Here is a 16909-nt window from a genome sequence, read left to right as displayed (position 1 = left end):
AGGAGCCCGCTTCTCCCTCTCCCTCTGCCACATCACCCGTTTGTGCTCGCTCTCTTGTCAAATAAATAAAGATTTTTTCAAAAAAATTAAGTAAAATAAAATGACCTATTAAATTCATTAAGAGTTAATTCTTTCTTCACCAGTCCACATTCTATCTGTCAATAACAATAATAATAAAATAGTAGCTAGATAACAGTAAAACAATACTCTGTGTAAGTTCACTAAGTACTTTTAACAATAGCATGCATGGCCTTTGGTACAGCTGACATTGTTATGCTGTTTGGACAGCATGGTAATATACATGATTCAATGATCACGATTCAATGCATAGGAACAAAGTCATGTTTGAAGACGGTAAAAATAAAGCTAACATAAGCGTTTGGCATTCAGCCCTCCAAATATATGCAAACTTTTGTACATTCCAATTACAATGTCTTACTTTATAACCTACTTCTCAAAAACAGAAATATTTTGAATTTTGAGAAAGACCTGGACTTTATGTTTACAGAAGCTATTCAACTATTATCTATTATTTTTAGAGCACAGCACTGAATATATACATTGACAGAGGGTACCAACTAGAAATTTTAAGACTGTAACATCCTACAATATAATAACATATCCCACCATATATCAACATTTATAAAAGTTCATAATAATTATATCATAATTCTAACAGTTGTAGAATATTTAATGTAGGACTACTGATAAAAAGACTAACCTGTAGCATTCATTAAAGCAAACACAGGAGCCTTTAAAAACTGTGTCATTTTAGCTATTCACTCCAACTAAGGCCTACAGTTTTCAAAAGAAGCATTATTGAGTTAGGCCTCATATCCTAAAGAAAAATTAAAAGCGTATTTTAACATTTCCACCTCAATATCCCATCGTTAAAAAGACAAAGATGTCTCCCAACAAAGAAAAGTCCCGACCAGATGGTTTTAGAGGTAAATTCTATTAACTATTTAATGATGAATGAACACCAAGTCTTCTCAAACTCCCAAAAAATTAAAGAACACTTCCTATAATTCATTCTATGAGGCCAACATTATCCTAAAATCAGATAACATCTCAGGAAAAGAAAATTCACAAGAATTTTCACAAAAGAAAAAGAGAACAGGTTAATAATACCCTTTATACAGGTGTAAAAATCCTGGACAAAATATTAGCAGACACATTAAAAGGATTATTCACCATGACTGAAAGGAATTTATGCAAGGAATGCAAGGGTGGTTCAACAAAAGAAAGTCAATCAATGTAATATATCACATTAATCGAACAAAGGAAAGAAACATGATCATTTCACTTGACACAGAAAAGACATTTTCTTTTCTTGATAAAAATGTTCATGAAACTAGAAACAGAGGGAAAATTCTTTTTTTTTTTTTTTAAGATTTTTATTTATTTGACAGAGAGAGACACAGTGAGAAAAGAAACACAAGCAAGGGGATTGGGAGAGGAAGGAGCAGGCTTCCCACTGAGCAGGGAGCATGATATGCTGGGCTGGATCCCAGGACCTTGTGATCATGACCTGAGCTGAAGGCAGATGCTTAATGACTGAGCCACCCAGGCGCCCCAAATTCCTTAATATGATAAGGGGTATTTAAGAAAAACTTACAGCTAACGTCACACTCAACGGTGAAAAACGAAAGTTTTCCCTCGAAGATCCAGAACATGATAAGGATGCCCCCTTTCACCACTGGTATTTAACACTGTATTACAAGTTCTGGCCAGACATATTGAAGGAGAAAAGAAGAGGTAAACCATCTCAATCCCAGATGCTATGAATCTGTATGTAGAAAACTGCCAAGAATTCACAAGAAAGCCCCTCCAGCTAATAAATTAAGCAAAGCAGCAGGGTTACACAATCAAGACATTAAAAAATGTGTTTCTATACAACAGCAATGAATAATCCAAAAGGAAATTAGGAAAACAATTCCGTTTACAGTAACATCTAAAAGAACTAAATACTTTAGGAATAAATCTGACCAAGGTCAAGAAAGACTTGTACACCGAAAACTACAAAACAGTGGTGAAAGAAATTAAAGATCTAAATAGACATTCTGTGTTCATGGACAGGAAGATTTAACATTGTTAAGATCTCAATACTATCCAAACCAAGCTAACATAATGCCTAATAAAACTGCAATAGCCTTTTCACAAAAATGAAAAAGTTCATTCTGAAATTCATATGGAATTGCAAGGGGCCCCAAATAGCCAAAACTATCTTGAAAAAGAATAAACTGAAGGACTAACGCTTCTTGACTTCAAACCTTACAAAGCTACTAAAATTAAAATACTATGGAATTGCTGTAAGGGGCAACATACAGACCAATAGAACAAAGAGCCCAGAAATAAACCCTCACATGTACAGGCAATTGATTTTCAACAATAGTACCAAGACTATTCAATAGGGAAAGACCAGTCTAAAAAATGGTGCTGGGAAAACCAGTTATCTCCATGTAAAAAAATATATCACATACAAAATGAGCTCAAAATGGATCAAAGATACAAACTTAAGAATTAAAACTATAAAACTATTAGAAGAAAGTACTAGGGAAAATCTTCATGACACCAAATTTGAAAAACACTAGTTTGAAAAATACTAGCACCAGAAGAAAAAAATAGATTGGGCTTCATCAAAATTATACAATTTTATACATCAATGGACATCAAGAGAGTGAAAAGACAACCTACATAACTGGAGAAAATATTTGCAAATCACATTTCCAATAAAGAATCCATACATACAAAAAAAAAGGGTCAAAGATCACAAAGACCACACAATTTCATCTCTGACAAATCATCTTCAATCCAAATATAATAAAGATGACAAAAAGCATGAAGAAAAGAGTCAGTGTTATAAGAAATTAGGAAACCCAAGCATACTATAGCTTCACTGATAAAACTGGGAATCATAAAATTTGTTAACAAGTCTGTGGACACTAATAATATAAATTAAAAGCTTCTTAAATGAGTACTATATATCTTAAGCATTTCTAATAGCTGAAGTATTTGAAATGTGCCTAGCTTTGAAGCCTATGAATAAACTTCTGTCCAGAAAAACATGTCATTAGAAACTTCCTAAATTTTACCTTTTTTTAAAAAGTCAGTGAATTATTATTACCACATTACTTCTGAATCTGGTACATCAAATATTTGGACATGTAGAAACAAGCAATGGAAGCACCGGTTTTTCGTTTGTTGTTGTGTGTTTTTTTTTTTTTTTTGAGTGATAACGTGGCTGGAAAAATAATTTCACCTGAGCTCTTAATGTCACTCATTACCTGAGTTATTTCTGGGTCTCAGACTCAGGACACTATAAATCAGATTGAAGAATTATTGTTTAGAATTGATCATCAGTGAGAGGCCCCTGGATGGCTCAGTCAGTTAAGCATCTGCCTTCAGCTCAGGTCATGATCCCAGGGTCCTGGGATTGAGCCCCATGTTGGGCTCCCTGCTCACCAAGCAACCGCCTTCTCCCTCTCCTGCTTCCCCTGCTTGTGCTCTCTCTCTCTCTCTCTCTGTCAAATAAATAAAATCTTAAAAAAGCAAGAAAGAAAATCAGTGAAGTGTCACAATTGTCATCAACGATGGAATGAAAATAATGAAAGTTTTAGGTGACACAGGAATCGCACGTCTATAATGAATCTATTATCCCATCAACTGTGTGTTCAGCAGGTTACTATAGCAGCGCATGTCAAAAATGTACTGGCCACAAGTTAAAAAACCAGTGGGTGATTTTCATGGCACCCAGCTACAGATAATCTACATGGCATTCCCATGCAGAGGTCCAAACCAGGTGGATTAGCAGCCATTACCTGTTAAAGGCCAGCTAAAAGATACAAAAGTCCAAATCCTATACTTTACAGATGATAATTCCAATACACCAAGGGTTTCCTGTGGACACAGCAGTTCATTTACTGCTGAAGAAATAACTATATTTTCATGCCTGAGAGTCTGTTTCTTAACATTGCAAAGATCTTTCTATTACTCTACCACAGGAAAGATACTAAAATCAATGTACAAGAAGTAAATGGTGAGATGCAGAGGAAAACTTAGGAACTACTTCATTTTCTAGAAAGCAACAATTGTTACATTGCCATATTTCTAGATGAAAGGTCTATAGACTATTTTTTCTTAAGTGATTGAAGCAACTAATATATGTAAACATTAAAAATTAAAAACACAAGTTTCACTTACCCCTCCAAGCTCACAGCTTGCAAAAGGAGAATGCCTTTGTCCTAGTTGTCATTATTATTTACTTCAATTTCTGTATTCTTTTACATACATCATCTGGCATTCAACAAAAAATGAGACATGCCAACCAGAACAAAAATGTAACCCACAGATATGAAAGGAAACCATCATCAGAACTGACCCACAAAGAGCACATATGGTGGAATTATCAGACAGGGATTTGAAACTAACCATAAAAAATACATTAAAGCATCAAGGAGAAAAGGTCGATCACACGCACAAATAGGAAATATGAGCACAGAGAGAACACACGCAGAAATGTATGTGTATATGGAAGCCCTAGACATTTTTTTTTTTAAAATTTGGCAGCAGAGTTAAGTCTTTCAATGAGTTTATCAATACACTGGGATAATAAACAATCAGTAAAATTCAAGTAAGGTCAATAGAAATGATCCAAACTAAAATATAAAGAGTTAATGAGAAAAGAGTCATCTGACAGGTACCTGAGACACATTGTCAAGCAGTTTCATATACAAGCAACTCAAGTCCCAGAAGAGAAAAAAAAAAATAAGAGCAAACAATCTCTGATTTGGTGATACTTACCTACCCAAACCTTCCAAAGTAAAACAAACATCAAACAGAATAAACTCAAAGAAAAACACATCCAGGCACCTCATAGTTAAACTGCTGACAGAGGTCAGGGGTGGGGTAAGGAGAATGGAAGATCACTACTAATGGGTACGGGATTTATTCTGGGCTCATGCAAATGTCTTCAAACTCTGTAGAGATGATGGATACACAATACTGTGCATCTACTAAATACCATCAAATTGTTTACTTTAAAACCATTGCTTTTGCTCTATGCATTTTACCTCAACTTTATTTATGTATTTTTTAAAGATTTTATTTATTTGTCAGAGAAAGAGAGAGAGAGCGCGTGCACGCAAGTGAGCTTGTACAAGCAGGAGGAGTGGCAGGGAGAGTGAGAAGCTCCCTGCTTGGCAGGGAGCCCAATGCAGGATTCACTTCCAGGACCCTGGATCATGACCTGAGCTGAAGGCAGATGACTGAACCACCCAGGCACTCCTCACCTCAATATTTTTAAATGAGGGGGAAAACATGAACATGTATGTAGTTCTCAAAACACAGTATAAAATGGCCCTTAAACATATGAAGATATTCAATTTCATTCATAATAAGAAATGCAAATGAGAAGTAGGCCAAGATATGTTTCTCCACCCATTAGATTGGCAAAAGTTCAAAAACTTGGTAGTATGATATCTGGCAAAGCTGTGAGTAAACAGGCACTTTCATAAATAGCTGGCAAGAAGGCAGAACAGTACAACCCTTACAGGCATGTGTGGCAATAACTGGCAGAGACCCGAAAGTGGCCCCCACCTACCGGTGTCCACGCCTTTTTATAATCCCCTCCCTTTAGTGTGCACAGGGATCTATGACTTGCTTCTAACCAACAGCCACCCTTTTGATGACTCCACATTATAGAAGACTCCCCTGAAAGCCTGCTTGCTCTAAGACTCTCCTTGCCTGCTTGATGAAGTGACCATTTTGGGAAAGCTCACAAGATGAGGAATGGCAATTGGGCTCTAGGAGCTGAGGCAGGTTTCCAAGGCAGTTAAAACAAAGCGAGAGCCCTCAGTCCTACACACACACAATGAAGTCAAGTCTGCAAACAACATGAGTGAGCTTGGAGACAGGTATTTCCACAGCCAAGCCTCCAGATGAGAACACAGCCCAGGAGACATCTGGATTGCAACCCTGTAAAATCCTATGCAGAGGATGCAATTATGTTATGCCCAGACTTCTGACCAAAGAAAGTGAAATAATAAATGTATGCTGTTTTAAGCAGTTAAGTTTGTGGTAATCTGTTGCACACAAAAGGTGACTAACATACCACACTACATATGCATTTACCTTTTAGACTCAGCAATCCCATGTCTAAGAATTTATACTATAGATACACTTCCAACAGTACAAAAATACCCATACATATGGTTATTAACTGTAACATAATTTATAACATAATTAATATATAAGATACTGCCAACTACTTAAATAACCACATACAGAAGACTGGTTGAAGTACTTCACAGCTGTAAAAAAGGCTGAGGAACATCTCCATGAACTGCTATATAGCTATTTCTAAGACACACTGCTAAGTGAAAAAAGCAGAGTGCAACATAAAATACACAGAATACTACTGCATATTGTGCATGAAACAAGAGGTAACTAAGAAGAAAGCACCTGTATCTGCTTACATAAGAAACAAAAAATAGGGGTGCCTGGGTGGCTCAGTGGGTTAGGCTCGGGTCGTGATCCCACGATCCTGGGATCGAGCCCCGCATCGGGCTCTCTGCTCAGCATGGAGCCTGCTACCTCCTCTCTCTCTCTGCCTGCCTCTCTGACTACTTGTAATCTCTATCTGTCAAATAAATAAAATTTTTAAGTATCTTTAAAAAAAAGAAACAAAAAATAAAAACAAGAAGGATAAACAAGAAATTAATGATACTGATTACTTACACGGGATGTGGTATTGAGAATACGGTGTTGAGATGGCTACTAAAGGAACAGGGAATGGAATACCACTTTTTCTGGATATCACAACTTGATAACTGATAGCACACAAATCAAAAAGTAAATTTAAATGAACAAGGATGGGGAGTGGGGGCAAGAAAGAACCCTAAAAATGGGAAGCAAATAGAAAAATAAACCTCGATATACTGATTTTCAAATAAAAAAACACAACCACACCGAGGATAGGGGGTTGAAGCAAAGCTTATGTCAGTAACTTGTGAAGAATATTTTTGCGAATACTCTTCACTTAGGGGAAAAATAATTGGTAGCAAATCCTAAACACCTGCTGGCAGTTTGTTTCTCAGAGTAGTATGGAGGCAGCAATTCTGAAACCATTATGTGAGTACTACAGGACTGAGTGAATGAGTGAATGTACTGATGTTGTCCCAAGCCAGGCTCTCACTGTGGGAAAAGGCAGACAGATGTAAAGAACAGGGGAAGCCAAGAAGGAAACCTTTGGGGTTAGACTGGAACTGAAGGAATCAGTACGAATGAATGCTTTCCAGTGTGTGTCTATGTATGTGTTCTCTGCCTACTGAAAGGCTCAAAAGCTGTGACACCTTAGTAACAACGAACATGTCTAGTGCCAGATCTTGGTTCCTACATACAATTCCACATTAAAGGAAACAGGTTCTTGGAAAAATATCCAATTCCAGAACTAAAGTAGGGAAGATACATGATGGGACTGAAATACCCTATTGTGCCAGAAAATAAGGACGCGCTCAAAAAGAATTGGGCCACGTGACAGGACACAGGGGCCAACTTGAAGGGATTCCCACTTGCTAAATCTGAGGCAGCAATGACAATAAACAAACAAAAGTAACGGATCATAACCCACTGAATAAAACAGAAACCATTTGTCTTTTCAGATAATAGTTTATAGATACAATAGAATGCTGACTGATAATTATAAATTTAGAAAAGCACCATTCCATAATCAGCACAGGACAGACCAGTTCATGCAAGAATCATCAATGGCTGACAACTCTAAGGCAGACACTATATGACTTTCAATGGGATATCCTGAGAAGAACGATCAATTACATATCAATTATGTATTATTTTGAAAAGGGGCATATAATCCAGATCCAATCATAAAGAAACATCAGATAGGGGCACCTGCGTGGCTCAGTCGGTTGAGCCTCTGCCTTCAGCTCAGGTCATGATCTCAGGGTTCTGGGATCGAGCCCCGCATCGGGCTCTCTGCTCAGTGGGGCCCTGCTTCCCCCTCTCTCTCTGTCTGCCTCTTTGCCTACTTGTGATCTCTCTCTGTCAAATAAATAAATAAAATCTTAAAAAAGAAAGAAAGAAAGAAAGAAACATCAATAATCTTAAACTGATGAATATTCCATAAAATGACTGCCTTATCTTCTTCAAAAACCCCATCATGGTCAAAGAAAGGCTAAGGAACTGTTCCAGATTAAAGACTAAGATGTTATAATGAAATGCAATATAATATCCAGGGCTGAATTCTAGACCGGACAGAAGAGTGTTATAAAGAACATCTTCAGGATAATTTTATAAAACTTGAATACAGACTGTAGATCAGAAAACAGTATTCTCAGTTAAATTTTCTCAATCTGATAAATACACTGTTTTTATGTAAGAAAATATCCTTGCTCTTAAGAAATGAATTCTGAAGTATTAAAAGGTAAAAAAAAAAAAAAAAAAAAAATATATATATATATATACACACACAAACTGATCTTTCAAATGGCTTAAGTAATAAGTGTGCATACATGTCGTTTTAGACATAATCATAAAACAGGGGAAGGAGGGAGGGAAGGAGGAAGAAATAATAAAATGTAAAACGTTAAGAATTGGTGATTAGGTAGAGTATATGAGCACTATAAAATGCAACTTAACTTGAAGTTATTTTGAAGTTGTTGAGATTCTCAAAATAACACATATTGTGGTATTTTCAAAGATACAGTAATTACACTTGCTGCTAGATCTTATTTAATGCGATACAGGATACAAAGCATGTTCCGGCATAAATGTGCTTTTTAATATTTTGATAACTAATCTTCAAAATTGGTTTCTTTGCAATCTTATGCATTTTATTTGATTCCTTTATAAATGCTATTCTGAAAAGTGGACTGCTGAGGCTTTTCATGGCACAAAAAAGAAACTCTGCTCTAAGCTAGAGATCCCTTATCGACTTACAAGTTTGTCATAATGAGGAAAATGCAAAGTCTGCAGCTTCTTGCATTGCCATTGGCAAATTATAAAAGAAAACATCATTGATAATGGACACTCAATCTAACCTTATTAATTTCCAGATGGAGTCATTTCCCTTCAGTGCTAAATCGAGTATTCAAAATATTGACTACAACCTCACACAAAGCATCTACGAACACAGACAACACCACACACCCTTATGTGGAAAAATACAGGCATGCAGCAACTATAAACATGAATCAGGACTGTGGAATTTCTTACAGAGAAACTGAGTGCTTACGTATCTTTAAAAATTGGTTAAAAATAAGATACTATTTACCATCTTTCTTTCGGAAAATTTTTTAAAATTTCTTTAATGATTGGTTGGTAGCAGGCGTCCCTCTCTGCTTTCCCGGTTTCACTCCAGTCTCTCACAAACTGTTTCAGTGTAGATTTTAGTTTATCCATGTCAAATGTAGATGCTGGCATAATCTTTCCATTCCCCTGTTTAAAAAAACAGAAATCAATTAGCTTCTGACCAAGGAAATCAGTCTTGAATATGATCAAACAGACATGCTACTACAGGGCTATATGGATGGTTTAGTGGATACATCACTAGCCTCTCACCTCAACCAGGGTTCAAGTGCAGCTTGAGATCCTACACGAAAAGAGTTTGGGGGTCTCACTTCTACCCTCAATAGATTTAAGGTCCATTAATCATGAAACCACCATATAACTAAGCAGTCTTTACTCAGGGAGGACCAGAACTGAGCTGCTATGGAGACGGAACATCTTTTCTCTCTAAGAGAGGGAAGGAAGTCCCTCCAGGTCATTGACGGGGCAGCATGGAGAGGCTCACACAGGAGTGACCCAACTGTATCCATCCTGTGGATACAAAAAAAGGACTTCAGTCTTTATTACTGCCAGTCCCTTGAGATTTATAAGTGAAAATAACTTCTTAAAGTAAAAGATAAGTATCGATACAAGATACTGAAAATGAATTTAAGCAAAGGAAATTTTACACAGCTAAAGAGTTGGTTGTAAAAGTTAAAGTCACTAACTCTATATGCTAGAACAGTTAGAACACAATGTGAATCAAACAGCAATATGCCAGCAATTACCTTACTACTTCTAGGGGGGAAAAAAAATCTGTGAACAAATCCAGTTTCTGGCATACTATTCTAAAAAGTCTAATCAAATACTTGAACATGTAAGTGAAAACATTCTCTGAGTAGAGCAAATGGCCCATGCAAAATATAAAATGAAATCCAGAAAGATAAAGACCTCAAAATGCAGAGATTAAACCCTAAAATAAAAATAGAACAAACTTTCACATACATCTTCTCCATATTCTTTATTTTCAAACATATGTATGCAATCATTCACAATGGTCAGTAGTATTTCTTGATTATGATCAATGCATTTCCGAATCTTGTCCAAGTGAAGAAGAAACTGAGGAAGTAGTTTCTGTTGATTATCTGGAAGTGATCGAAATTGTCTTTCTGTTCGGTTCACTCGCTCATGCATACTGGTGCTAAAACATAAAAGGTGTTTTTTAAATTGGCAAAAGAATTCTCATGAGGGCCAATCTTATTTTAAGGTTGTCTTTCTGTACAATTGTTCCTTTATAATGTCGGGATACTGCCTTGTGATTTACAATCTTTTGGTTTCTTAAATGATATCAACTTAGGAAGTTTTATGTTTTTACCTTATTACAAATTCTCTAAGCAACCAAACAAAAGACAGTTTATAAGAAAGTAAACATTTGCACCACTTAGAAGGGAAAAAGAAAGCATAAAGAGGATTAATGTACAATTAGTTTATTTTTATGATTTTCATTTCCAAACTTAAAATTTTCAGCAAAATAGATGAATACTTTAAATTTCTCCATCAAACAGCAGAACACTGCTCTGAAATTACTTTAGAATATACAAAATGTGTTTTGAAATTAAGAACCAACCAAGATGAATTTTTTTAAAAACACAAAGGATCTTATGTACTACAAAAGTAGTAAACAGAGGAAAAATTGAAATTCTATAGCATTTTACATGATAGTATTCACAATTTGCATTCCAGAAGTTTCCAAATAACTCTAAAGGTCACTTTGGAGATAACCAATTTACAAAACCTGAAAACAGGGGCACCTGGGTGGCTCAATGGGTTAAAGCCTCTGCCTCCGGCTCAGGTCATGATCCCAGGACCCTGGGATCAGAGAACCCCGCATCCAGGCATCAGCATCGCACAGGGCTCTCTGCTCCGCAGGGAGCCTGCTTCCCTTCCTCTCTCTCTGCCTACTTGTGATCTCTGCCTGTCAAATAAATAAATTTTAAAAATCTTAAAAAAACAAAAAACAACCTGAAAACAAACAAAAAACCCCACCATTTTAAAAAGCTGATTATTATATTTGTAATGAATGCCATTTTACATCAATCAGATGGGCAAAATCTAAAAGCTTGACTATAGGAAATATTCCAAAAATATTGAGTAACTTGAATATATATACATACTGATTGATGAGAAGTGCAATAAATTAGTACAACCACTTTGGAACATAATTTAGCATTACCCCAGTAAAGCTTAGTATGCACATTCCCTAGCAATTACAGTCCTAGACACATACTCAAGAAACTCTTGCAAATGGGCACCATGAAACATAAACTATCTTCTTATTAGCACAGTTATATATAACAAACAAGAAATCTGCAAACAACCTAGTGGTTCATCACCAGTAAAATGAATGAAGTGCAGTACAATGGAATGCTATTAAATTAATCAACTGCAACTATACACAATATGGAGAAAACTCATGAATGTAAATATTTGTTGGAAAAAGCAAGTTGAAGAAAAACACACAATGTACAATTCTATCTTATATAAAAATAATATTACAGGGACTGAACACACATAAAAAATAACTACAAAGAAAGCAAGGAAATGAAAATGAAAGAAAGTGATGTTCTTTCAGGGGAAAGGATTTTTTTGCATACCAGGTGTGGGGTGCATGGGTATTCACTGCATCATTCTTTGCATTTTATATATACAAACAAATAAGTAAGTGTTTGTGTTTCTTCTCAACGTTTTTTGGCATTTACTCCATACTATTTCATTTGGTTGTCCGAATCTTTCTATTCACCCAAGTAACTGTCTCACTTTTATGCCAAATTACTCTCTAATTTCTGGATAATAATTAAGAAGCTGTGAAGAAGGGGGTGCCTGGGTGGCTCAGAGGGTTAAGCCTCTGCCTTTAGCACAGGTTATGATCTCAGGGTCCTGGGATCGAGCCCCACATCGGGCTCTCTGCTCAGTGAGAACCTGCTTCCTCCTCTCTCTCTGCTTGCCTCTCTGCCTACTTGTGATCTCTGTCTGTCAAATAAATAAATAAAATCTTTAAAAAAAAAAAAAGAAGAAGAAGCTGTGAAGAAGCTCTTGAGTGAAGCAATAACCTGACCAGGTTTTTAGAAGCTTGTGTGTGGCGGCTGTGGTGCTCAGGAGCAAGGAGGGAATGGCAGGGTAATGGGAAAAGATTACGTTGCCAGCGGCTCCGTCGATGTTTGCTTTTGGCCCCCCAAAGAGACAGTGTAATAGTGAGCTGTGGAGTCCAACTGGGTTGAAATCCAGGCTATGCCACCTATTGCTGTGCAGCCCTTGGGAAGTTACTTCCTTTCTCTGTGTCCCAACTGTCTCACATAAAAAACAAGGTAATACATAACAAAACTGATGATGATTAGAGAAGCTAACATTTACTGAGATTTAATAAAAGCCAGGCCCACCACTAAGTCACTGAAAATGGATTACTCTGGAAAATACCCATAAAACCCCACAAGGTTACGTACTATTATATTCTTCTGCCAGTCCAATGGGATGTCATTGAAAATGTAACAAAGTAATGCACACAAATCACTTAGCCCAGGGCCTAAATAACATGGTAGGTACACCTCAGTTATGTAACTAATACATTCACAATGAAAATACAAAAAATGTAGAGAATTAAAAGTACTCCAGGAAAAAAAGCTACTAATAATCCCTCTTTAAAAGGAATCACTTCTAACTTTTTGGCATTATTTCTCCTTGCTATTGTTAAAACAAAGCCATTTAAGTGCCTCTCTAGTCAAAATGTGATACAGAGAACCGCACTTCACTTGGAGATAACTAGAAACCAAGCAGCTCAGTCAGGCCCCACCTAAGACCCCTGAAATGCAATCTGCCGTTTCACAAGCTCTCCAAATGGTTCACATGCACATCAACTTTTTAGAAGCACTTGTAATTCTTCATCTTTATCAAAGAATTTGCCCAGATCAGAAAAAACTTCTCTAATGACTACAGGGCAAAGGACTGTAATGACTGTTCATTATCCCATCTATGCAACCAAAATTTACTTAGTACTTTTCCCTAGGCATCTAGATACTTTCACTTGTCTATATGATGAACTTTTCTGTGTTCCAAATCTGTCTATATTCTAGAAAGACAAAAACAGTACAAATTCCCAAAGGAAGAAATACCAACTTAGAAAGGACAAGTATTGAGGTGCTTGGGTGGCTCAGTCAGTTAAGCGTCTGACTCTTCGTTTCAGTTCAGGTCATGATTTCATGGGCTGTGGGATGGAGCCCCAGAGTGGGCTCTGAGCTCAGTGGGGAGTCTGCTTCTCTCCCTTTCCCTCTTACCCTGACCCTCCCCACCCCCCCACCTCCTCTACCCCACCCACCCCTGGCTCACTCTAAAATAAATGAATCTTTTTTTTTTAAAGGAAAAAAGGTAAGTATTTTTAAGGTTCTTGATACAAACTGATTTTCAGAAGGATCATATCAATTTACATTCCTATAAAATAGAGTAGGACACTAAAGCAACTATTTAAGGTGACCATTATGTGTTAAGCAAACAGCAGAGTCGTGAAGGGTTACAACTCAGAGCCCACCTGGTTAAACAGTCTGCCAGTACTTCATTTCTAGTATTCTTGGGCACTAGATGCCCCATAATCTTCCTCTCAGCATATCTCAAAATTCAACATATCCAAACTGAACTTAGCACATGATCACCTCCTACCCCAATAAAACCCCTGCACTTCTTCCTGTATGGCTGACATTGATGAATGGTATACCATACATCCACTCAAGTCAGAAACAAATGAGTCATCCTAAAATGCCTCTTCTCACAGACCCCACAACCACAAGCTCCAGATCCTTTTGATTCTACTTCACCAACTCTCTGCAAATCACTACCTCTCTCAGGCCCTCATTAGGTTTCTCAAAGATCCCCAAAAGGCCTGCTCCCTAGGAATGCTGTCCCCAAAGTCTACCACACCCAACGAATTCATCTAAAATACAAATCTTGTGTCTGTCCCAACTGAATCTCCAGATTTCAGCCTATGCAAATGACAATCAATAAATACTCAGTTATATACCCCCTTGGTGCCATTTTTCATTCTCCATGGGGATTACTTAACTTCCATGATTGCAGCATAGCTGAGATAAGTTATGGAATGGTCCATAGAGCCCACACATATCTGCTGTCAATTACTGGTAACAGAAGTGAGGTAACTATACAGAACAGGGCGAGTTGCAGCACATCCCCTAATCCTTGATTTTTTTTTTTTTAAGATTTTATTTATTTATTCGACAGACAGATCACAAGTAGGCAGAGAGGCAGGCAGAGAGAGAGGAGGAAGCAAGCTCCCCGCTGAGCAGAGAGCCTGATGTGGGACTCGAACCCAGGACCCTGGGATCATGACCTGAGCCGAAGGCAGCGGCGTAACCCACTGAGCCACCCAGGCGCCCCTCCTAACCCTTGATTTTTAATGGTCCACACAACTGTCCATAACATACATCCACAGTGAGTCTTCTGAAATAAATGAGGTCTTCCTGAAGCTGACACAAGAGTCCACTCTTTACACTATTTTAAATGCGGCTAACTTCACTATTCTGGAAATGCTTACACTACCAATGTAATTTAAGGCAGGGGTGGGTACACTATGTCCCCCGGCTACTAGGTCCATTTTGTAAAGACTTTTACTGGAACGTAGCCATATCCATTTGTTCACATGCTGCCGATGGTTGCTTTCACACAGGGGCAGAGTTGAATACTTGTAACAGAGACCACCTAGTCCTCTGACCTTAAGATATTCATTGCTTGGCCCTTCAAAGAATTTACCAATGCTGCTTTAAAGGAATGTTTTACAACCTTCAGACTCTCCTTGGTTCTGAACTCAATCAGCAGCAAGAGGCCATATCCTCTGGTGATTAAGGGTAGAAAATAGAGTGGCCAGCCATATTTCAAGGGTATCTCTACCTTCGGCTCTCTCTAGAAGGCTGGTCTTTTTTTTTTTTTTTAAGATTTTATTTATTTATTTGTCAGAGACAGAGGGAGAGAGAGCGAGTGAGCACAGGCAGACAGAGAGGCAGGCAGAGGCAGAGGGAGAAGCAGGCTCCCTGCCGAGCAAGGAGCCCGATGTGGGACTTGATCCCAGGACCCTGGGATCATGACCTGAGCCGAAGGCAGCTCCTTAACCAACTGAGCCACCCAGGCGTCCCCAGAAGGCTGGTCTTGGCAGTGACCCCCAACTCTGTCTCCTTTCATCAGGGTGGGTCTGATACTGGGTCTGAGCCAAGGACCAAGGTCATAGACCCATTTCTTTGCACCTGTTGAACTACTCTAGCACTCTAAACAGGAAAGTGTATCCTTTTGGAAGGAAAATCTGACCCAATCCACTTCAAAATTTATTAAAATATTAAAATTGTCTTACTAGTATTGCTGCTTACTAATGCAGTGAACCATCTTGAATTTCAGGCCAGATTCTACCACAATTTGGTTGTATAAGCCTGGGCAAGCTGTTCACCTTTTTATATGCCTGTTCCTGCAAAAAAACTATATCTCAATTTTTAAAATCTTACCTAACTGCTATTTCTAAAAGTAGGCTGTTTCTGACAAGATGTTTAATTTTCAACTGTAGTATCTTCTAATGTGAGTATCTTCATTCATAACAAGACTGGTATCTTAGGGATGACAACCTTTTTTTTTTTTTTTTTTTTTTTTACTACTTGCTACAATGCTACAATCATTTTTGCCTTAATCAAAATATGTCATCTAAGCAAAACCCGTAGGCAACACAAAATTAGAAGCCATTGGAAAAATATTAAGACATCTCTTGCCCTGTGACCTTTAAGCTAAATCCCCTATATAATGATTAAAAGGCATTTAGCAGCGAAACTAAGCTCTCCAAAATTTAGAAGTACTTGCTAAAGGTTTAGAATAGATTGTCCATCAGAACTTACTGCAGGGCTTACATGTGCCCTGTCCAATATAGCTGACACCAGCCACATGTGGCTACTGAGCACTTGAAATGTGGCTAGTAAGACTGAGGAAATGAATTTTAAATTTTATTAAATTTTGATTAACTTAAGCTTAAATTTAGCCAGATGTGATTAGTGACTACGGTATTGAACAGCACAGGTCTAGATCAGAAAATGTTGCAATGGCAACCCAGTTTGTTTTCTGCTACAAAATGCTTTCCATATCCCTAGCCCTTCCACTGAGGTTTTTTAAAGCATATTTTTAATACTATCTTCAGTCTACTGGAAGTGTTTTTTTAATAACATTTTTTAAAGATTTTTAAAATTTATTTGACAGAGAGAGATCACAAGTTGGCAGAGAAGCAGGCAAAAAGAGAGGGAGAAGACACGACTCCCTGATGAGCAGTGAGCCTGATATGCAGCTCTCGATTCCAGGACCACCCAGGGGCTCCTATTGGAAGTGTTCCATAAAGAATACACACAAATAAAAAGGATTGTTTTTAAAAAATGAAATTATCCTCAATCTCATATTAAACTGCTAAAGGGGGATTAGAGTATAAGAAATTATACAACCATTAGAACATGCACACAAGCACTCTTCTCTCCACTGCCACACTTGAGCCCTACTTCCAGGTCAAAGGTCCCTATTGGCCCACACAAGGGCCCACTTGATA

The 16909-nt window shown here is 37.5% G+C and overlaps 1 protein-coding gene across 5 annotated transcripts in view; it reads right to left on the bottom strand.

Moving 5' to 3' along the window:
• Positions 1-16909, bottom strand: part of CARNMT1 (carnosine N-methyltransferase 1) — a 50557-nt gene that overhangs the window by 31557 nt on the left and 2091 nt on the right. For all 5 annotated transcript variants that reach the window (XM_004772112.3, XM_013045679.2, XM_045085379.1 and 2 more), the window contains exons 2-3: positions 10291-10486; positions 9293-9456 (exon numbers count right to left, since the gene is read on the bottom strand). In XM_004772112.3, the coding sequence (XP_004772169.2) occupies positions 9293-9456; positions 10291-10486 (360 nt within the window). The remainder of the gene's footprint in view (positions 1-9292; positions 9457-10290; positions 10487-16909) is intronic.

The sequence above is a fragment of the Mustela putorius genome, unplaced genomic scaffold (genome assembly GCF_011764305.1).
Source record: "Mustela putorius furo isolate JIRA1106 unplaced genomic scaffold, ASM1176430v1.1 tig00000854_pilon_pilon_pilon, whole genome shotgun sequence".
Classification (NCBI taxonomy): Eukaryota; Metazoa; Chordata; class Mammalia; order Carnivora; family Mustelidae; genus Mustela; species Mustela putorius.
The sequence above is the reverse complement of the archived record's forward strand: the minus strand, read 5'-3'. Positions and strand labels throughout refer to the sequence as shown.